The 24,692-nt window shown below is 37.2% G+C and overlaps 1 protein-coding gene across 1 annotated transcript; it reads left to right on the top strand.

The window, feature by feature from the left end:
* The first annotated feature begins 1,939 nt into the window (after positions 1-1,939).
* On the top strand, positions 1,940-21,580 carry LOC143846417 (V-type proton ATPase subunit B 2). The gene is made up of 15 exons (XM_077354850.1): positions 1,940-2,058; positions 3,315-3,387; positions 9,465-9,520; positions 9,640-9,738; positions 10,448-10,507; positions 14,690-14,801; positions 15,109-15,317; positions 16,783-16,911; positions 17,252-17,389; positions 19,366-19,516; positions 19,610-19,692; positions 20,248-20,295; positions 20,436-20,489; positions 20,639-20,722; positions 21,047-21,580. The coding sequence occupies exons 2-15, from the start codon at positions 3,330-3,332 to the stop codon at positions 21,230-21,232; spliced, it is 1,467 nt and encodes a 488-aa protein (XP_077210965.1). The 5' UTR covers positions 1,940-2,058; positions 3,315-3,329; the 3' UTR covers positions 21,233-21,580.
* The last annotated feature ends 3,112 nt before the right edge of the window (positions 21,581-24,692 follow it).

Below are 24,692 nucleotides of genomic sequence, written 5' to 3'. Positions count from 1 at the left end.
CACACGTTTGCCAGGTCTATTTCAGGTTAGAGTTTAGCACATAAATTGAAGCTCAAAATATTTCCAGAGGGAAGTGATAAATCACTTCCCATTTCCAGGATGTCCTACATTTTTTACACATGGAAACCGATAATTAGACTAACCCTGTTCAATTTTATCTAGAGGGACCTTCAATTTATGATGAGATCACTCTACTTATTCGTTCACTTCTTCTTTCATGGTGCCTCGGTCTAAGTCGAGTGTTGAAGGGTCCCTTAGAGTTCTGATTCTGAATGGTCCTTAACCTTTTGTCTGTTGGTCAAGCCAGCCTTCTTACTGTTAGAATCAGATGGAAAGCAGAACAGGCACATTAGGACTATTCATAATTACACACATATTTGAGCAGCATCAAGTTGTATATGAACAAGTTATTGAGTTGCATTTTATTAACGTAATCATGTCGGTTTTTTTTTGTTTTTTTTTTCACCTATATTTTTTGTCATTATTTTTTAGACATTTATTTATCTATTTTTCTAAGATAGAGACTCTATCCATGTATGTGTACATATAATCGTAATTTTCTTGGGTCTCTCTTTAGTGGTCATATGTTTTTCTAACTATACACATAACACTTTATTAATTTTGATTGAGAAATGATAAAATCAGCCTTTTATTTACCTGATAACTAAAATACTAAGGGGCCGTTTGGATACGCGGATTTTAGAATCTTGGATTTCATGAAAATCATGAATGGGAGATGAGAGAAAAAAGGAGACCAACCATCATTTTCTGATTTCTCGCCCTTCATTCCAACAACAAGAGAGCAGGCAAGAAACATGGATTTAGAAATCTAAGGATGGGGAAGCGATTTCTAAAACCTGGATTTCTTATTTAAAATCCAAGAAACATTGCGAGGACAGCATATTGCAGCCTGATCATAAACCCTCTTTTACACTGTTTTCAAACTAAAACTTGGATTCTAAAATCCGCGTATCCAAATGGCTCTTAAAAGTTTGGCTGGTTAGAGCCGGGGCGTATTTATCACCAGTCAATTTGATTCTAATATATATGTATGGAGTTTTCATATGGTGCAAGCCCACACAGTCAATTACTTTTCAAAAAGTACACTACGGGGCACACCATAGGATGATCCAAACCATCCATTTGATAGGCCACAACATAACTAGGTTGTGCCGCAAAAAAAATTTCCATAAGATGATCCCAACCTTCCTATCCATGTAGGTTTACATATAATGCGAGGACTAGGATATCATATGGAAATGATTTTTTAGGTCCGACCTCTCTACGTTGGGGCTCATCGAACTTATTGTGTGGTTCGTAAAAAAAATACTCCCCCGTACGGGCTTACGCCATATAAAATCCCGTATTTCTAAACACAAATGGCATTATAGTAGTTTTCAGCGAAATACATGCCTAAAGATTAATCCAGCGAGTTCGAAAGGCCAATAAAAAAGATCTGATATTTTCATCACGTCACGTCGTGCGTATGATGGTGTTAACCTTTAATTGATTAAAGGGAGATGATAAATCCGCACCCTCTAGGCTAATGCGCACCAATGGACTGTAAATCGACGTCAAAAAGCGTCAAAAAGGAGGGTAATGTGGCAGACTTTGACGCTTTTTTCACGTCAATCGACGTGACAGGAGTGCGAAGTATCCTAGAGGGGAGTGCGGATTTATCATCTCCCTTGATTAAAGTGTAAAATGGTTTTTGGCGAACGAAGCACGACGTGGTACATTAGTTTTGGCGAACTAAGCACGACATTAATTTTGATATCTACACGACCATCTATTGACAATGAGGCGAACTAACCTTGTCTGACACTGTTTAACCATTTGTCAATCGCTATTACGTTTCCCAAAAATCTTCACACCCAATCAGACTATGTGAATGAAAGGGAGCTCGTCTCGTCCCATTATCCAAATAAGATCGTGCGGATATCAGTGTAATAAATTAAAGCTCGTGTTTTTTTATCACTTTGTTTCTTTGATAAGCAGATCTCTGTCTCCAACCTTGAAACCACACAACTCCCTCTCTTTTTCTTTCTGAGATCAAAGGTATTTTTTTCTCTTTAATCCTTCATTTTTCTTTACGAGTAGAAATCGGAACTTTTGTTTAATCTTTAAGAAAGATCTGTTAAGTTTTTTTTATCTATCAGATCTTTGTAAATCTCTTCGGAAAAATCACTAGCTTTGATGAACTATGTTGGAGAATCTAAAATCAATGTTCCTAGGGCTAAATTTCTTGTTCAAAATTCGATTTTCGGTGAATGATTTGCATCTGTTATTGGATCGAATGAGAATCGGATGTAGTGGAGTTTGAAATGGCATTTTTTAAATATATTTCTTCACTTTTTCATGCCCTAACTTTTTTTTTTTTTTTTTGAAATGGATAATAATAAGCTTTTCATGCCCTAACTTTTTGAAGCCAAATCCATTCATATATCTTCTATTTTAATTTTTTATTTATTTTCGTAGATCGAATTATCTTTCAAGTCTTTTGGAGAACTAATTTAATTTTCAATGTCCTTGTCGTGCTGTCGAAAAACCTAATTTTGAGGATTTTCTAGAGAATTTATTTTCCTAAAACGGCGGATTCGAAAAATCTAAGGGATTGAGAATGATATCTATTTTCATGACATCGATTTCGGAGTAGTTTTGCCTAACATTTTGGATTGGTGAAAAATTGAGGATTTATTGCTGATTATCAAAGGCTTTACATAGAAAATGAGCTTTGTTTTGAGCAAAGAGAGTTTTATAACCCCCGTACGTATAATTGAGTTACAGTGATTTTTATTGTGCTGGTCTGTTATCTGGGCAAAAGATTTTGGTTTTAGTTTTGACGATTTCAGAAGGTTTTGTACCAGAAAATAGGTTATTCTTTAGCAAATGACGAACATGAAACTTTTTATTGTTATTTTGACTAAGATTTGATGTCTGTTCTTTTGAGTTTTTTCTGTTTTTGGAAGGTTTGTATAGGAAAATATGGCTGTTTTGATCAAATACCAGAAATCTGAAACTCTTTTACTGTCATTTCAACTGTTATTCATGCATGATGGTTTGGATCTATGCAAAGCTTCAGACTTTTGATTTTCACTGATTTACTATCGTTTCATGAGATAAAATATGATGGTTTTCTGCAAATGTTGAAATTAAAGGACTTCTTTTAGCTGTCATTTTTATTAGAGTACTCTTGGCTCAACAGAGTTAATTTTTAGATTGTTCCATATTACAGTTTTAGCTTTTTGTTGTTGTTGTTCTTATTCTTATCTTCTTTACTTATGTTTAACATGTTAATTGTAACATCTTTTTAGGATATTTGATTGAGGATGGGTGTGGTACAAAATGGTTCTGAGATGGAGGAGGGATCTCTGGAGGTTGGAATGGGTATGTCTATTATTTCAGATGGTACCAGCCATCTTGTTTTGGAAGTTTTAATTGTTTACAAGCATTTTAGTTCATGGGTTTTGTTATTGTTTCAGTCTTTTGGAAACTAATGATTTAAATTGCTGTACGTTTTATTGAATTGCTGCACTTTTCCCTTGAATTGTATGAGTTTCATACTTTCAGTGAAGTTGATGCAATATCACAAGTCTGCTGATATGCTTGAAGTTTATCTATCCATTAAAAATGTCGGTATTTGGCGAAAGCTTGAAAGATAGATATAATGGGCGTCCAGCCCTTGTGGTTAGGGCATTAAGGTGTAACTTTTCACTTCATAGGTTGATGCAGCTTTCCCTTCTAAAGAAACTGTCCAAGAAAGATATATCCTATTAAATCCACTAACTCCAATGAATCTAAATGCCAAACTTGATAATGTTGCACTGAAAAAATGTTAAAATTATTGCTGCAAATAGTTGACTGTGTTTTGCAGCCTATATTGGAGGTCGTTGGCAACAAACAGCCGTGCATCAGTTCTGTTGTAATTATAACCGTTTTCAGGCCGATTACTTCATTTTTCTCAATGCTATGAACCTATGCACCTAACATCATGTTAACTCTCTCTCAGTCCTCCACCCTCCCATAATAGAGGCAAAGCTTTATTTTGCGGTAGTTCTTCATATATCATGCATATTTTTTCATGGGATTTACTGATGAAGATCTCATTTCAGAAATGGAAGAAGAGAAACATAGTGAGCTTTAAATCTCTTAGTAGTGAGTATAATCCTTATATAAGTTGACATGTTAGCAAGGGCAACTCTACTGAGAGATTTTTCCATCAAATGAGATTTATCTTTTCTTCCAAAAAGCTCACTCTCTCTATGGGTGACCCCTAATCTTTTTTTGAATGGTGAATATAATCTATAGAAACAACCCAAGAAACCATGATCGAGAAGGTCATGCCATAAAATAAAAGAAAGGAAAAGGAAAACTACAACAACAAAATAAGCAAAGCAACCCAAGGGAGGAGATTTTCAAAGTCTCACACATAGCTTTAAAACACCCCCTCGTCCACGTCGACTCCCTTTACCTTGGCCGCGTTCCGCGTTGAGCCCCATCCGCGTTCCGCCTTTTGCCCTACAGAATCAATAAAAACTCCTTTGACTCTTATGAATCATGATTGCATCAACCGAGTATTCTGCCGCGTCATGCCGAGTCGACTAGTATTTTCTTTGGCCGCGTTCGGCGCCACATCTGTGTTTTTAAACACTGGTCTCAAGCTCCCTATGGTTGACCTCCGATCAAGCAAGCAGATCCACCTCATCATTACTGTGGATCATTATCTACAACGAGAACAAAATATTTATGACCAGACAGAATAGAGACTCGTGCTAGACCCCAATTATCATAATGAATAATGAAAAAAGTTACTGCCTTTCCTCATGGCCAAGGGAAAAGGAAACCTTATGATGTTTACCCAACTAACAAACTTCAGTGTTAACTAGTGACAAACTCTAGACTGGGAACTATTAATTGTAAATTCTAAAGAGACAAATGACCATGATGATGATGCTAGAGTTGAAGTGAGGCGTAGTCTATAGAGCAACATTGGTGAGGCTATGATCCAAACAGTAAAGTCCACCAGACTCAACCCCTCCACCATTCCTCCTGGGCTTTATATCCTAAAACACACAAGAAGAAAGATAAAATGTTACGGTGCGACGAAGATAATTAGTAAGTTCACTGACAGATAACTGATTGAAAGAAAATTTGGGAGAATGCAAGATCGAGGATAAAGAAATAGTCTTGGTTGGATGCATATTCTCATGTCACTGGGGAAAGGCATACATTGGCCAATGTAATAGAAAAATGAAAAAGCGAGTTGTCAAAATTTGTAAAAACGGATGACTCACGTGTCAAATGGTTAGATGCACCATAATCACTAACCCATGGAGTGAGCTTATAAGAAGAAAAGAGTGATGCATTGCCTGTATGTGCCAAACTAGTAGAGGATGGACAAGTGGGTGATTGTTGAGTGGGCTTAACAATATCAAATGGCTCTCGTGTGAGCGCAACTAAATTGCGAGGTTGATTACTGAGCTGCGGAGTCCCAATGGAAGCAGAGTAAGTACTATCATCACTATCGTTTGTACATATAGCGTGATTTTCCCATGTTGGTTTGTTAAAAATATCGCAACACTTGTCTAAGTTATGAGTAGATCGTCCACAATGAATACCTTTTGGAGTACCAAAGCCTTGACCTCCTCCATATCCCCTGACTCACGACCACGGCGTCAGCTAGAACCATCTAGGTGTCCCCGATTCCATCACCTTGACCACTGGAATATGTCAAGGCATACTCCATACCAATACTCGGTTGGGAAGATGAAGATGATTAAAGCCCAACACATTGACGTCGCGAGTACATGCTATTTACCGAGGTTTTTTTTTCTTCCAAATGGCTTGGACGGAGGGAAGTTCTTTACGGGCCAATATTTGTCCACAGACTTTGGGCCAAGTCTAGAGCGAAACTGTGCCCTCTTCTTCTCCTTCCGTTGTTATTTCCGAACTTCTAGATCAGACAAGAGGAGTTGGTAAACATTAAACCCCTCTAACATACCACAGAGAGCCCTTGGTCTTCTTTTGGAACAAGAAGATATTCTAAAATAGCTCATAAATTCTGGTGAAGGTCCCAATGACTCCATTAGTAAAGAAGGTAAGATCTTTGGTGCATGACTCTGATAGCAAAGAAGGCAAGATAGTAGGAAGAAAAAAATAAAAGAGAGTAAATTAAAGATTGGACTTCTTTCTAGAATTCTTGATCGTCATGCTCTGATACCTCCATGTCTTCCTTTCGACAATCATCTTCATTTGGTGGAAGGATCTTCCAATCTAAGCATGTCCTTATTCACGGATCAACGGAATTACAAGCTTTCTCTTTCTAGATTGGGGACCCTCCAAAATAACCTTCTTAATTATCTTCTCCCATTACCATTCAAAAAAAAAATTATATTCTCCCATTAAGGAGATAATTTATAGGAGATTAGGGTCAAGGTTAGTAGTTTCCTATTGTTAGTCACTTCCTTAATTAGACTATAACTCGTTATGGGATCAAGATACATTATGTTCTAAAAGACTAACCCATTATTTAGAAAATACCAAAATATGGATTAACCCCATGAGAATTAATGTGCAATGTGGGCCTCACTTTGTCTCTAGTGAGTGACTATTCTAACAAAATATTCACTATCATCATCTTTTACATTTGAGAGAGAGAGAGAGAGAGAGAGAGAGAGAGAGAGAGAGAGAGAGAGAGAGAGAGAGAGTAGGGTATAATTTTTGTGTGGGTTGAATCTCCAACCTCACAAATGGTTGTATTTATAGCTATAATTATAATATGTGCCATTAGGTCATCTAAGATGGGCCCATGGTTTTAAATTTCGGTTTCGGTCGCCATGGAAACATAACTGTTTCTGTTTCGGTTTGATATTTCAGTGATAATCCTGTAAAATCATGAGAACATTTGGAAATATATGCAACTGATAATTTTAAGATGGAAATTTAGGAAAATCTAGAATATGCATAAATACACACTTGCAAACCATTACATAAACAAGACAACCATCTATATTTGTTTTATAAAATCATAGAGCTAGTGGCATGGACTATTGCACATGTTTCATAATTCAGTACATATCACATTTCACATGTATTTCAATATTTCCATATTACATTGCAATTTATGTAAATATAATATGTAAAACATACTGATATAGACATATAGTATACCACTAGTACACTTAAGGTTTTGGTTTCGGTATGCATTTCTTTTTCAGCTTGCATTCGGTGGGGATGGAAACGGAAATATTTCAGTAGTTTCATGTTGGTTTTGATGGAAACTTAAAAGCATGGATGGGCCCTATTAAAATTAAATTGACACAAAAAAACAGCGATCTAATAACTTAGTTATGATACCATTGACTTGGGATATTCCTCACCCACCCAACCTTCATCTCTGTTAGGGCAGGGCACCTTTCGCTCATATTCCATCCCTTGTCCAGACGTGACTCCCTTTCTCATTAGTATCTACCGTCCTTTCTTTCGTCCCAGCTATTCATGCTTGAAGATCATTGTATGTATGTGGGCTCTATGTAAAACTCAATCTATAAAGAATCTACTCTCTCATAGGGGATCATAAAATGGGGTCCCCTTACTAGAAGGCCCTGACGATCTTTTTTCAGCCCCAAAACGACAAAGAACTGATTCTTATCATACAATCCCAAAACGAATTGTGTTAAGATGGGCCATGATCTTCACCCATGGTTCCTTCTCAATATTCTTTTAATATTTCCATTTACGTTATCGCTTATGATGCTATGATCTTCACCTATTGTTCCTTCTCAATATTCTTTTAGTATTTCCATTTATGTTATCACTCTGCAAAATTAAATCTATGCAACACTATGGTTTGGTTCAGTATACTCAGAAAAGTGGCTTCTATTACATGTTTTCAGTTGGTTAGATATGCTAATGCCATTGAGTTTCCTTTTGATGTTCATATATTTCTGTACTGTTTATTCCCCGTAAATTTCAAGTTTTTTTTGCAGTTTAAGATGTTTAATTAGTTTAAGAAATAATTGAAAGCAAACTGCTAGATTAGTGCGTGTTTTCTTACAGCTTAAATCAATGTTTGGAAACTCACTGGGTCATTTCATTGACTCACCTGAGTTGATCCACTTCTGGCAATATCCAGTTAAAAACTTGTGTCACTTCCCTTGTCTATCAAAACCTTGTTGGTTCACTAACTCTCCCTTCTCGACCTGGTTTTACCTTATCGAGGTTCCTGACCAAGTTCGGGTATTTAATATTGGCTTAAAGGTAGGAAATATTATTTTAATGGGAAATAAAAAATATCCTAACTGCCACTAATAGAAAAGAGAATTAAAACTGTTTAACTACCATTAAAATTAGTAGGTCCACTCATTTTCAAAGTATTATGACTATTGTGTTCTTTACCTTTTCTTTTGAATGATAAAGCAATGTTACAAATGCCTGACTCAAACAAGAACTCAGCAAGGTAATGGGAGTTGACTTGTGTGAGTCAATGATGGCAAGGTTTTAAATTTCGGTTTCGGCCACCACTGAAACTGAACGGTGGAAATTTTGGCCAAAATCATGTAGAAAAATGAAAACAATTTTGGTTTTTTAAAATTTCCACTGTAATGTATAAAATTTTGGTGGAAATTTTGTCAATTTCGGTGGACATTTTTAACCGAAATCTTGTAAAAAACCGAATTTATGTAGATTCTGTTTCGGCCTTGGGCCGAAACAGAATCTATTTCAGCCGAAATAACATGTTTCGGCCGAAATTTAAAACGCTGAATGATGGATAGGGTCAATTTTTCATTAACTAGGGCGAGCTAAAGGAGTTTTGATTGGCTTGGAAGGGAGTTTTTATGAGAGAATTTATTAACTGAAAGGGCAGATATAAAATGCTCAGGCCGAGATGGGCAAGAGTAAAGCAAACAAAGAAAAAGCATAGAAGCATTCACTATGAATCCGTCATAATCAGAAATGAGGCAGAGAAGATAAAGGCAGAAACACCATCCCTAAACGAAATTCAATGCCCCTCCAAGCAATCCAAGATCTCCTCGAGGTGGTCCACAAATTGCCACGGGAAGCCTTCTTTATCCTGCACCCACTAAATGACACTGCTAGAGTCAACCTCAACTATCAACAACTCCCATTGAAATGCAGCCCAATAGTTGATTCTCCACATAAGAGCCCAAATCTCCGCCTCATTAGAATCTTTAGTACTCTTCTGTTATTCACCTGTTGAATTTTTTTTCTTGAAAGTAAGTCTCGTGCGGATTAGCCTGACACATGTTTTAACTTCATCTTACCTGTAAATGTGAAAAGAAGAATTATGCTTTTGACCTTTACTTGTAAAACATGGTTTCAAGGGCACGTTTCCGATTGAATTAGCCCTACTGCATGCATGGGCATTAGACACATAATTCTGTTATTAACTTTGACATTTTTAAGAATATTGATCAGTATTCTCGTTTTGGTGCGCATTACAGAGTATAGGACTGTGTCTGGAGTTGCAGGACCACTTGTTATTTTGGAAAAAGTAAAGGTAAACTTGATATTCCTTCAAATAGTATTCCATGTTGTGCTGTTTTCCTCATCACACAGTATTTTACTTAGAATGTTGTTTACTGTGCAATTACTAATCATTTCAGATTAACTGTTCAGGGTCCCAGATATCAGGAGATTGTCAATATACGGTTGGGAGATGGTACAACTCGGCGTGGTCAAGTCCTGGAAGTTGATGGGGAGAGAGCCGTCGTGCAGGTTTTCATTTTTTCTTTGCTGAGTATCAACTTTCTTTCCATATATATATATATGGTTACATTATTAGCTTAGATTTATGGGCTTTCAACATATTGTACCTTTTCTGGTTTCTTGTGTGGGTGCTTTCACAGCTTAGTCTTGCCAATGTACTCCAAGGACAATTTTGATACCTTACCCCAAAATGATATATTTCTCGAGCATGTTAACTGGAAGTGTTAAGGCAAATTGAAAAGTTCATTTCTCAAATCTTTAAGCTTTAGCTATTATTGTATACTTCCAAGTTCCAACAATCACGAATGTTGCCTCTCATGGTTTAACACCTTGAGAAGGCCAAAAGTACCCCTGATTCTTACATTCTTTGCAACTATGCTGCATCGAAATATTTGCAGATTGACTGTCTCCACTAGTTCTCTTTTAGCTTCCAATATCCTCTATTGCAATAATCTTATCTTTTAAATGACTTTTCAAAATCAAAGGTTTTAAGAATCTGCCTTATCTTCTAACTTATAAATTTAATTGGAAATGAACTTTTTTTGTTTCTGTTTTTAGTTCCTTTCTTTGGTAAATCACTGCAGTTACTTGTTCAAAAGAGTAAACAAATCTTCGTTGGTGAATATAATTTTTTTCACCTGCATATTTTGTTGATATCCCTACTAGTTTGGGACAGAGGCTTAGCTGAGTTGAGTTGAGTATATTTTGTTGATATCAGGTTTTTGAAGGGACTTCGGGAATTGATAACAAATATACAACTGTGCAATTCACAGGAGAGGTAACAGAAGCCACTTATCTGAGTTTCTGACTTGTTCTCTTTTAACAAATATATTTCTTCTTCTCCCTGATGAGATTTTATGTGATTTTGCTACAATATGCTTCTTAGGTATGTTTAGATGAGCTCAGGACTTGTTGTCATTACAGATATTTTTTCATTTGCATTAATATGAGAAAATGCGTCCATAAATTCTGAAGAGAGTAAAAAATATAAAGCGGAGGAAAATCGGTTTGATAAGGGAAGAACTGCCAAAACTATAATAGTATGCTTTGCTTAAATTGCCTACCTAGTGCTTTCATTCAAATGTGTACCGGTGATTTGTGTTTTGGCTTTTGTCGCTACTAGTACACTATTGGCTATACTAAGTGGACTGCATGGTGTAAAGAATACCTTTTTTGTGGTAGGAAACACCTGAATCTCTTGTTCCAGATGGGATCTGTTAAAGAGATGCTAAGTTGCTAACCATATACATGTTCCAGTCCAACACAAACACTTCATTTAGAGAATCACGTCTAGTATGTGGAGAATCACATTATTTTGTCTTTCCAAGAAAGAGAAGAATATTCCCAGGATTTTTTTAAAGATGCTTTGTGAAAGAATAGACATACATGGGCTATTAAGTGAACCCTTCCTACCATGCAGGGTAGAAATTTCATACTTTGCAATTGCTTTTGTGCTAGTATCTCAGTTTATATTATTAGTTTTTGAATCCATTAACTGGCACCCTAAGTTAAAATAAAAGATACATAGTTACAAACTAATTGCTGAACTCACAAAGTTGGAAGCTGCCTATCAAAACCTCATATATTAGCACTTCAAGTAGCCTTATGTCACTTAAGTAGATTCTATCTATTTGCAAAATCTTTTGTATGCATGAGTGAGCAATCTCATATCATTCTTCATTCGGCTTTCCCCTTCATTCTGACAAACATCCTATCGTGCAACTTAGGTATCCCTTTGGTATATTTCATCATTGATGTTGTTCTGTAACATGATATCTGCTTCGAACTCACGAACATCCTATCGTGCAATTAGTTACAAACTAATTGCTGAACTCACAAAGTTGGAAGCTGCGTATGAAAACCCCATATTTAGCACTTCAGCTAGCCTTGTGTCACTTTAGTAGATTCTATCTATATGCAAAATATTTTGTATGCATTAGTGAGCAATCTCATTTAGCCGACCCCAACTAGTTTGGGAAAAAGGCTTTGTTGAGTTGAGTTGAGTGAGCAATCTCATATCATTCTTCATTCGGCTTTCCCCTTCATTCTGACGAACATCCTATCGTCCAACTTAGGTATGCCTTTGGTATATTTCATCAGTGATGTTGTTCTGTAACATTATATCTGCTTCGAACTCTCAGTGTTGGAAGTTTCCAAAGAATTCCCCATATTTATCACTTCAGCTGGCCTTCTTTCACACTAGCAGCTTCTATCTACATGCGAAATGTGTTCTATGTGCATGATTCCTCTTCGGCTTTACCCTTATTTTTGATTTGTCTTTGGTACATTGCATTAGTGGTGTTCTATGTAACATTATATCATAAGGTCTCACAGCATCATTATTGGTTTACGCCGTGTAGAGGCAGGGGGGTCTATGTCCACTGCAATAACTTGTGTTGCAAGCCCAATGAATTGCTGCGGTTCTTTTCAGAAATTATCTGTTAAAGTAATGACTAAGGATGTTTTGAGAAGGTTTTGGCTAGATTTACCACATTCAGATGCTGAGCATGGGAGGCTAGTCTTCCCACATGTACTGTAGAGACTGATCCCCATATATTTCAAATGAGTGCCATACCTGTCCAATGTTTACCCCGTATCATTGATGCACCCATGCCATACATATGGGTATCATCATAGTTATTAAAATCGTGTGATTTAAACTATTCATTTTTATATCTTTTTAAATATTTTTCTTATTTTGATAAATCTGAAGAAATCTTATTATTTACCATCCGATTTACGATTCGATACTATTTGAACCCTATTACGATTTGCGATTCGATTCTGATTTTCAGAACCTTGATCTTATCATAGAGATGAGCATTCTTCTTCACTTTTTTCTTATTTAAGAGACACAAACTATTTGCTAGTTATCACATGCAGAACCTGTAGAGGGGGAATGGAACTCTATATGTGCACTTGCAAGTGTATATTAGTCATGGGTTTGTATGATTCTGTCCAATAGGGTATGTGTGATTGTATGAGATTGTGGAATGTGGATATTTACCAACTGAACTGGATATTATTTAGGTAAGGATTTCTTGTTCTTCACCCTTCTTGTTTGAGTATCTTATCCATATTGTGGGCATTCTTTATGTCTGAGTTTGTGGTACTTTAAAGAGGTTCAGTTGTTGATGTTGTACTGTATCACTTTCTCGTGTGTCATGAATGAATATTGTTTTGTTTAGTGTTTCGCTTTGGTCAGTGGGACTGGATGTATTGGTGTTTCATCTGCTGTGGAAAAATGTTACGATAGGAGATTTTTTAAATAGTTAAAAATTGAAAAAAATGTAAAATGTAATAAAAATTTCCATTATATCAACCAAATTTAACAACAGACACATTTTATTACTTAAACTTCAAATTTATTGCATCACATCAATAGTGACACAGAGAAAAATTTAATCATACAAAATGCTAAGTGCTAACTATAAATATTCCAAATAAAAATGAAGATTGAATTGTTCAAATTTCTCATAGGTCACGTCTTATCTTTTTTTTTGGATAAAAGGTCACGTCTTATCTTTGAAACTCAAAAGAATGCAAATAGAACCTAAATGTAGCATGTTGTTGTGCAATGCGTTTGCATTATGTTGGTGATTGATCATCGGGTTTGGATTGTACACTTTGTACCAGATACACGGATCTAGCTTGCGCTGAGCTGGATGGGAGGTTGCAGGGGGACAGTGCGCCGCCCCTTCCTTGGGGATTTCTGGGGCAGAGCCCCCGATATTTTTTTAGAGAAAGGAGGCTGATAGAGAGTGAAAGAGTTCGCAGTCACAGACTAATCCATCATCTTTAGCTTCGTTCTGATGAAAGAAAACCATTAGAAGCGATGGGTTTTGATTCTGTTGTTGGGGAGAAATAAAAAGTATAAGTTCATGGAAAAAACTCCTTAAACCCCAAAGCACTCTATAAAGTGAAGAAAATAGGTGGTTTGGTGTGTTTTCCAAGTCCTCATTCATTTGTTTTGTATGTGGGTGTGTGGATAGGGGGTGCCCGGCGCGGCGGGGGGGGGGGGGTATTTTGTCCCTTGTGCCGATATGTACTTGATCTTTATGAAATAAAATAGTTACCTTTCAAAATAAATAAAAATAAATAAAAGGTGTGAGCTGAATGATCAGCTCACATGGAACCTATGTTCCCTCTTGTTTTCCCCTCTCTTCCTTTACTTGGTATCAAAGCAAAGATCCTAGATCTATTGTTCTCTTTGATTTTCTATTCAATCAGATATCAAATTTGGATTGACCATGTCAAAATCTATATGTAAGGGTTTGATTGCAAGAAAGGCCCAGGAATGTGCTGTGCATGGCTGTGTGGCTGAGGTCACCCTCTGTGAAACAAGTGATCCCTTCATGGATCCATAGTTAGCTTCGTAGTAGTTGGCGGAAATGGTGGGACAACAACACACTTTTCACCCACTTTTCCATGCATGCAAACTGTTCCATAGTTGATAAGCCACTAGCCCACTACCATCCAGGTCATAGTTACTGGAAAGTGGAAACTATTCCCTACATTTTGTGTTTAGGGAAAGTTCCACTAGTTTCCCTGGAGTTTCATTCCATTTACATTTCTATAGCTTTCGTTATTTTGTTTCATTAAATTCATCATTTTCTAACGCATAGTGTAATATGGCAGTTAATGGGGTCGAGGGACCTCTCACCGATTAATGAGTCTGGTGTTGAGATATTCTTTCTTAAAAGGTTCAGTAGATTTTTCTGTAATATGTTATCTAGCACACGACGGGGGTGAAAGCTAAACCTTTTCTATGACTATTTCTTTTTGTCTGTTTATCACAACTATAGGTGTTTTCTCATTCACAATTGACCATTTTTGTTAATTTTAATCGATTGTTTTCTGATTATTTTTAAGGTTAACCTTAGTTATCTACCCTCCCGGCCTTTCCAAAGCTTTTCCCTCACTATGCATTCCGCTGACTTGTTAGATTTTTCATTTGCAGGTTCTGAAAACTCCTGTTTCAATGGATATGCTAGGACGCATTTTCAATGGGTCAGGGAAACCTATAGACAATGGCCCTCCTATATTGCCTGAAGCTTATTTGGATATTTCCGGTGAGTGATTTCAGGGGAGCTGATATAATAAATCATCAATCACTACTGTTTTAGACATGGTTTTAAATTTCGGCCAAAATCCGGTACCGAAATTTAAAACCGAAACCGAATTGTAAAAATTTCGGCTGAAATTATAAGATTTTCACCGAAACCGAAATTGCCACTGAAATTTCTGTGTTTCATGGAAATTTCTTTTTTGGCTAAGGCTGAAACCGAAATTTCAAACCTTGGTTTTAGACCCAGAAATGAATACCCAGAAATGAATCTTCTGTCTCTACATGTTAAAGCTCTTGTGAATCTGTTGCAGGAAGTTCTATCAACCCTAGCGAGAGAACATATCCTGAAGAGATGATTCAGACAGGGATATCTACCATCGATGTCATGAATTCCATTGCTCGTGGACAAAAGATTCCGCTCTTCTCTGCTGCTGGGCTTCCTCATAACGAAATAGCTGCTCAGATTTGTCGTCAGGCTGGTCTTGTGAAACGATTGGAACAGTCTGTAAATCTCATGGAGGTATCATCAATCCGTCATTTCCCCTTTTCACTTCTTTTTTTATACTTTCGACAGATTTTGGCTATGACCATTGCCCACCGACCTAGACAATATCAGTTGTTGTTGCACCAACCTAGACGACATCAGTTGTTGTTGGAAAATACAAAGGGAGATGATTTTTTCACGCCCCCCCTGTAGGATTATGTGCCCCCCTTTTAATATGATTTGACATAAAAAAGCATTAAAGTCTGCCACAATTCACTTTAAAAAGGGGGCGCATAATCCTACCAGCGGGGGGGGGGGGGGGGGGGGGGGGGGTGTTGAAAAAATCATCTCCCAATACAAATTTAAGATTTCCCACGTTATGTGCACAGCAGAAAGCACTTGGTATTTCCATGGAATTTTATTGTATTAACAACTCAACATAGATTAATATCAAATGAGAGAGAGAGAGAGAGAGAGAGAGAGAGAGAGAGAGAGAGAGAGAGAGAGAGAGATTTTGTACATTGTACATCTAGATAGCTTCACAGACGCCACACACAATATTGAAGTAAAATAGTCCTAATTGTTCTTCAAAGATTATGAAATGCTTGATCACCCATTCTCATGCCACCACGCCACTTGACTCCTCTTTATTATGCATACGCAGATCTATTTATAATGACACATACGGTTTTGTTTTTCTAATGCTGTGGAAACTAAAAACATATAGGAGATACTTCATACATTTAATTTTCATATACCGAGATGCTTAGATTCTTATAATCCTAGAAAAATCAAACCTACCTGTACGTACTCCATAAAGTCTTTCTTAGAATATTCTAAATTCTATTTTTATAGCTAACTTGGTTCCTAAACTTGGTAAATCCAAAGACCATGTACACTTTTCAAGAAACCGTCTTCCATATGCCTTGAGGAAAACTTTAAAATCAACATACCTTGACCTTTATATATTTTTTCACGTGGAATTCCCAGATTGTCCTTTAACCTATTTCAAGTTACAATTCCAACAATTATTATAATTTTAGTTCATTATGATACCTTTTTTTTCAGCTCATTTGAATAATAGATATAAAATAAAGCTAATATGAGGCAACATTTTCTTATGTGGATTTCATGATTTTTTTTTGTTTGAATATTTGGATTTCATGATTCTTAGTGAGAATTCATCTAAAGATTTCTCGAAATGTCCTTGTAATCTGAATTTTGGACATCATCCTGCAGTCACTGCCAATTGTTTAAATGACATGATAGGGTTTTTATGTCTCATTGGCAAAAGTTGAATACCATGACCAACGAAAGTTAACATCATATAAATTGTTAGTACCTAATTAGTTATATACACATGCAACTTCTCTTTTAGACTTTGGTGTAGTAACATGGGGATTCTTTTTCCTACTTCAAATTATTAGTATCATTGCAGTTTCCTTCTCATTCTTTGATACTTCATGTGACTTATTTTTTATCCATCTTCATGAATTGACAGGGTGTAGAAGAGGACAATTTTGCCATTGTATTTGCAGCAATGGGAGTAAACATGGAGACTGCACAGTTTTTCAAGCGAGATTTTGAAGAAAATGGTTCAATGGAGAGAGTGACCCTTTTTCTAAATCTGGTATCTTGATTAGAGTTATTACAATAATTTAGCATCTATGATACAGTTGTTTCTGTTCATATTATCTTCATCTTGCTGTACAAATGGCAGCCATATGGGTTATCTAGGCCATTTTCGTTTCAGATTATGCCGACCAATTATGAGTCCAAAACCAATTATTGGACTCAAAATTAAACATAAATTTGAGTCCAATAATTGGTTTTGGACTCACAATCGGTTGGCATAATCTTTAACAAATTGGGCACTAGCAATGTCTGATTCTGGTGAGCAGTTGATCTCTAATACTATTTTTTAATGGCCATCTCTTATACTATTTTTGACTGTTATGCTCTTTGTACAGGCCAATGACCCCACTATTGAACGGATTATCACTCCTCGGATTGCACTTACAACTGCAGAATATCTAGCTTATGAATGTGGGAAGCATGTCTTAGTCATCCTAACAGATATGAGCTCATATGCAGATGCGTTACGTGAGGTAATAAATCCACTATTGTTTCGGTGCACTAGCTTTTTCATGCAATTTTATTTAACGAATATAAGTGTTAGATGTGCTGGGATTCTTTTATTTATTTATACGTTTATTTTGAATGCAATTTTATTTAACGAATACAAGTGTTAGATGTGCTGGGATTCTTTTATTTATTTAGTCATCCGTTTATTTTGAATGTTGTGGATTTGTTTTATTTGGATTGAGGCTCTTAGAGTGACTCGATGGTTCAAGTTCAAACTAGCACAAATCACTTGTCTTGGATTTAATTGCTCATCACTGTTTTAACCTAGAAAAGCATGCTGCCCCAGGAGGACCTCCATATTTATAGATAAAGCAAAATAAACAAGAGGTCTAACTTTCTAGCGTTGAGAATACAACAGGGGAAAAACCCTAAAGAAAACTCAAAAGCTTGAGGTGAACCACTACCCTCCCAATCCTCCAGACTGCTAGAAGACCAGACCAGCCTAGAAACAAAAGAAGAGGAAACCCATAACATGCTGGGGACTCCTCAGACATTCCGCGTAGACCGATCTTCAAGAAGAGATATAGCCAAAGGACTTACCTGATCGGGTTGAGACTCTGGTTATCTGACCTATTCTGACCATCCTGAGTTGGCTTGTGGACTGATGACCTTGGTCTTCTGCTTCAAATTCTTCATTTAATTTTTTTAATGAATCTGGATTCATCAGAAGAGAAAAAGAAGTAGTTAATTCCTTGTTCTATCCATTAGTTCCCAGAGTCTAGCATCTAAACTTGGAATTACTGCTAACAGTCACCCTTGCTTGTGGTGAGAGATGGCTCCCCACCACCTCTTGGATTCTATTAGGCACCTGAGCTGCTGATCTCGAAAACTTTATCTGATCATTAGGCGACAGAACAAAAGTTTTACTAACAAAACTAAAAAATCTCATTTGAATGAAATGAATCAAAAGAAAGTACCCCCCCCCCTCTCTCTCTCTCTCTCTCTCTCTCTCTCTCTCTCTGAACCCTAAAATCTGAAAACCCATTCTCCGGTCGCTGATGGACACATTCCTCATCTGTTGTGTTTGCCTAATCGCCATAGAAAATTCTGACTCTTGTATATAATTTTAACCATGTAAAACATTAGCAGGAACTAGGAAAATCTGACGGACGTTCTAATTCTTAGTAAGGCCTTGACATAGATAAAGAAAGTAGGATCCAACTGAGTGTAACCCAACCGAGTTAGGATTCAAATGGATCGTGACACAGACATATGTGGATCCGGTCTGAATTAGCTCCATTGACAGCCCCACAAGCAGAAGGCAAGTTGTATTTGGGAGGAGAGGTGGCAGAAATTTCTTGAACGAACTCTTCCAGGAAATCGATCTAAAATCTACCATGTCCTAATATTAGAGATTGACTTGTAGTCGATGACATTCATTTGAAAGTTTTGAAACAGGGGTATCTTGGTCATTTGGAAAAAGTCAAGACAGGTGGTATACAACAAGGCGACATGAACTACTCTAAGTAAAGGCATTTAGGTCTACGAGACGACCAGAGCACTAAGCCTGACATGCCATTCCTATTCCCAGAAAAGTAATTTGCGAACCCTTGATTTTCATCATCTTGGGTTAGTTCAGATCTACCCTTGGTTTGCATTAGTAATCACGATGTGTATTTTACGTATAATTTATGATATATATTACAAGATATATGCATCGTGTCTAAATTTACTTGGGATGCCTATGAATGAATGTATCACGTCATTGGAGCTTCTTGGTTTGGTGACATTTAAGTGACAGAATTTATTAACCTTTAATGTACTTAACAACAAAAGTAATTTGTCTTGTATTTTATAGTTTTCTTATCTGACCAGATTTTCTGACTGGATAAAGATGTACCGTGATTTTCTTTTGGTCCATATCTCCTAATTCTATTGATCACGAACAATTCCACCATTGCAACTCGTTTGAAGAAAACTTTTCCATTTTTGGCCACAGGTATCTGCTGCTCGAGAGGAGGTGCCTGGTAGGCGTGGTTATCCTGGGTATATGTACACTGATCTGGCAACAATTTATGAACGTGCTGGACGTATCGAAGGACGGAAGGGCTCCATCACACAGATTCCAATTTTAACCATGCCCAATGATGGTAATTTTAGCATTTTAAACCACCAACTACATTGTTTGGCATCTTTCTGTTTTGTTGTGTGAAACCTGTGACTATTTTTCTCCCATGGATTAGATATCACACATCCCACTCCAGATCTTACTGGTTACATTACCGAGGGGCAAATATACATTGATAGGCAGCTCCACAATCGACAGGTAGGGTTATGCAGCTTGGAGCTCTTCAATTTTTCATACTATCATTGCTGTATTTACTCCCACAATTCCATTCAATTCCCATAAAAAGCAAATCTTGAATAGACTTGCAACATATTTGGAAAAAATCATGTGAATCATATGGTATGTTGAAAATAGAATGCGATGGGGGTTCATGGTTGTTAAATATTTTCTATTTTTATTTCTTTTGGGTTAGGAGGAGATGAAATGGCACGGCTGGTTCTTTCGAGTTTCTATTTATCAGTATACTCAAAAGAACTGATTGTTCATTAACACAGGGACTTGCTGTTGAATGTTTCAAGTTGACTAAAATTAGATGTGGGATGTTTGAATATGCTGATTTAACCTTATCCTACATTTTCATATTTTTTTTATCATTTTAGTAAAAAAGTTGAATTGTTTTACAATTTTCTGTTCGGCCTTCTGATTTTAAAATCTGATCTGATTATCAGAAAGGCACATGTTGAGTTTGGGAAATGCTATGCACGACCCGACTATTTATGGAACTAAATAGTCTTCGATTTTTGTCTTTTACAGATATACCCACCAATTAATGTCTTACCATCTCTGTCACGATTAATGAAGGTAATTGTTAATGCATCTTGGTTTTGAAGAATATACGTTCTGCTTTAGTTTTAAACCTCCAAGAAACATGTAAATCTGTGTATTAGTAGAAAAACAATAAGATTTAAGCATTTCCATTTGAATTGGTATATTGCTTGCAGAGTGCTATTGGTGAGGGGATGACTCGCAGTGATCATGCTGATGTGTCCAATCAGGTAAACACCCTATTTATAGTGCTTGTCCGTGCATGATAGAAATAGTAAACAAATCACAAGTGCTATTAAAAAAAAGAAGTTTAACACTGTATTTATGATTCTTTTTGGAGGGATGATTATCTAATCCCTGTCAATTTTCCATTGTTCAGCTTTATGCAAATTATGCAATCGGGAAGGATGTTCAGGCAATGAAAGCTGTGGTGGGAGAAGAAGCACTCTCTTCTGAAGATTTGGTCTCTCTCTCTCTCTCTCTCTCTCTCTCTCTCACGCGCTCGCACACACACACACACAAATTTCTATGGGTGCAACTCTGGTCGATTTTTGGGAATTTGGGTTGAAATTTAACCTTAAGATCGGGCCGGGTTCGGTTGGAATTTGGGTAAAGATTTTACCTGAAAATCAGACCGGGTTTGGGTTGATTCCTTATCATTTTTTTAGAAAAAGCTGAACCAAAACTTTTGCACAACCAGTAGTCCCCCCCCCCTTTCTCTCACTCACACACGTAAATTTCAGGGCTCTAGCCACTTATCATGCTGCTGATTCTTGTTTAATCACAGCTTTACCTCGAATTCTTGGACAAATTTGAAAGGAAATTTGTTAGTCAAGGAGCGTACGACACCCGCAACATCTTCCAGTCGCTCGATCTCGCATGGACGTTATTGCGCATCTTCCCCCGTGAGCTTCTCCATCGCATCCCCGCAAAGACATTGGACCAGTACTACAGCCGAGATGCCACTCACTGATCCATTCTCAGTCTCAACCATTGGCTCAATGAGTTTGTTCCTTTGCATTTCCCCCCCTTAGGCTACAATGCTTGCCAAAAAAATTGAACCCAGTAATAAAATTGTGGGTACTCCTCAAGTCCCCATATTAGGCGGTTTTTTCTAACTATTCTAGCCATTATTCTTTAATTTTCCAAAATCTGAGTTATTAGTACTGTTATTCAGCTCGTGTATCTCTGCTTCTATGTACTTCTCTGTTTACTCATTCGGGGTTTCTCATGCTTATATATCTGTATTTTAGCTTGTAACTTGATTTTTGGATTGGTTGTAGTGAAATTACTATGAATCTATGTAAAGTGTTTTTGCGTATGATGATATTTTCACCTATTTTTTCCAACGGTTACGATCGTAGTTAGCAGAACGCCATTTTAAACTGTTCCAAAAAAAAAAAACGTGTTTTAATGGTTTGCCATTTAATTCAGGGTATGTCATGCTTAATTATCGGTATTTTAGCATATAACATGATTTTTGGATTGGGTGTAGAGAAATTACTATGAATCTATGTCGAGTGTATTTCCATATGATGGTGTTTACAGCTAATTTTTTCCAACGGTTTTGGAGATGTTATGGTAGCAGTTGCCTCTCCCTCAGAAACCTGCAACAGAAAATGTCTGAAGCCACTGAGTCCAGACCTGAAAAGGAGAAGAAAAAGAAGGAAAGAATAGACGAGACAGATGAAAAAACAGAACCATATTATTCGTAGTAATTTTCTCCAGTTGATTTTTTCTCGTTAGAGAAGCATTCAAAACGATCTATTCTAAAACAACCCTGATCTTGAATTAGAAGCTATTTACACCATTTCAGAATTCCCAACACAAGATTTACAAGCGCCAATATTTGGATTCTGTTGAGGAAGGCAATTCCTTAGGCCGGTCGCTAAATACATCGAGACTCCTTGGGATGTCTCCTAGGTAATTTTTACATGTGTGCTAAATTAGAATTCTTGTCCACTCTATAGCTTTCAAACCAAATCCCCCTCGCCCCCCCCCCCCCCCCCCCCAAAAGGTGGAATTTTGCTTGAAAAATCTTGGTAACTGCTCTCTCTCTCTCTCTCTACATAGTGGTAATGACATCCCCTACTTATTACCCTACTCTCTGAGTCTATGCTGCACAACTAAACACAGTAATTCTAGGCAAATCCAATGCTTGTTTCCTCCCTGTCGACATCTTATTCCACTACTCTCTAAGTCTATACCGCGCATCCAAATAGACCCTAGAACTGTTGGAAAGTATGTCTTCACCACTTTTATTGGTTTTTCTCGTTGTCAAATCGCCGGCAACCATGCTCTGATATCACATGCTATGTTCTTTGTTTTAAGGAACAACTAATAAAGATTATGGGCAATTAAGTTGGAAAAAAACTTAGAGTTTTACATGAATTCACAATTAATGCAAAACGTATATACAGGCTGTGATTAGTTGGTTTCACGATCGCTTCTACTGTTCCTGCACAGTAGCAGTCATCATGGTGAGCAAAACTTGTTAAACCATTTTTGATGATCCTAAAACATAAGAAATGGCTTATAGAGTCTTCTCAATTCACACATCTCGGAGATGGGTGTCGTTCATTTTCCATGTAGTTCTTCATACTGTGGTTTACAAATGGAGAAATAGGGCTGGCAATTAAACCTGCGAAAACGGGGATATGGGAATTCTCTGATTTCAGCAAGGGGGCATGGGCAGAGACGAATTAAAAAAATTCCCCGAAGCGAGGATGGGTCTGGCTCTGGCCCTGTCCCGTCCCTCCCTTCCCCGATTCAATACCCAATGTTAAGTTTTAAGAGGTGGGATTCTTATCATGTTTGAAATGAATATCTTAAAATATATAAGGGGTTGTCTTCTCATAAAGTGTTATATTTTAGTTTGGAACTTTGGATTCTATTTTAATAATTGTTTGATTACATTAAAAAAGTAGAAACTGTTAAAATAATAGGGCAGGGAATTTTTCCCCGTAGTGTGTGGGGGCGGGGGCGGGGACAGTGACAGTGACGGGGAATGCAATATACGCCCCGCCCTGTGCGGAGAAAAGAAACTAAAAAGGAACTCGTATTAAGCATGTACCATTGAAACATAAAGAAGTGAGAATTTATTCCAAAAGGAAAGAGTGAGATTAACTACTTAGTAAGAAGCATCCCCTACCAGTCTAATCTGCTAATAGTAATCTAATCTGCTTAGCACTAGGCATTGTGCAACTCCCTCAAGCAGGGGTGGGTTCCACCCCTGAAGGACATAAACCCTTGATAAATTGAGGGAAGAGAGGGTTGAAGGGCAGAAACATCTTAGGCCAGCAATTCACCGCAGTGTCATTGATGGCCTTGCAACACGCGGGGCCTATCCCGACCTGTTGTTTAATGAAAGCTTCAAAAATCTCCTGCACACAACCTTCTATGCTATAGAGAGAAGACCAACAAGCTTGGATCTGAGGGTCTATAAATGGGGGTTGGATTAATCAATGGCAATGTCAGATCTTGCTGTTTGGCTTCAAGGTTTGCCCATCCTGGTGCCACCCATGTGCCCATGCAGACCAAGATCAACAACACTGAGATCTCTATTGCTTTACTCATGTTGGTCTCTCTTCTTATCCTTCTTCTTTTGGAAGGTTTGCTAAGGAGAAGGCTTGGGTTTGTGGGGGTGTGGAGTTTGGTATATATAGAGTTTGGGTAGAGGGCAATGCTCACAACTTTCTAACGTTTTCTTTGGTCTTTTTTCTCATGTGCCCTTATTAACTCCATGCATCTGTTATTTATTTGTTTTTTGTTACTTAGTATTTATGGTGTTGCTAACAGTAGATGACAATTTTAAATAAAATGTGAAGTTATTAATGGATACCCGTTTTTGTAGTTTCCTTGGTGACTTCAATTGCTGGTTTAATCTGGACTGATAACCAAAAATCAGCATGTGGATGAAAATCTGAATCAAACATTTGGTGGGCCTTTGGAGATGGGCTATAGCCCAAAAGTTTTGTTATGGGAGGACTTCTTACTGGTGTAGGTTTTTATTTTATTGTCAGTCAAGATAGAATGAAACTCACACGTCTTGGTGGGCTCCAATCAACAAAAATCTATCTATATGTCTATCTATATCTATAAAGCTGAATGTGGTAAGCTGGGGTGTCACCACGTGGCACTCCCACTGCATTCTGAAATTTAAAAATGTTTCATGATTGAACTTCAAGATCCCACAACGCATGGAATTCCAAACGCTATAAAGAATTGGTTTATCACGAATTCGCATTATTCTCCTTTTAAACAGCTGATAAGATAGAACCAAATTACGCTTGCTCTTGTTCTTTCACCCCATCGCACGGGACTGCAACTAGTATATTTATATTTCAGGATGAAGTGCTTGTCATTATGTCGTACCCGTTTTATATTTTACTCTGTAATGCATCTCTTGAGATTCTTTCCCTTCTCCCGTGGTG

The sequence above is a fragment of the Tasmannia lanceolata genome, unplaced genomic scaffold, assembly GCF_043159265.1.
Source record: "Tasmannia lanceolata isolate RefF3 unplaced genomic scaffold, GAP_Taslan_0.1 ptg000015l, whole genome shotgun sequence".
NCBI classification, from domain to species: domain Eukaryota; kingdom Viridiplantae; phylum Streptophyta; class Magnoliopsida; order Canellales; family Winteraceae; genus Tasmannia; species Tasmannia lanceolata.
This window is presented reverse-complemented; position numbering and strand designations above follow the sequence as displayed.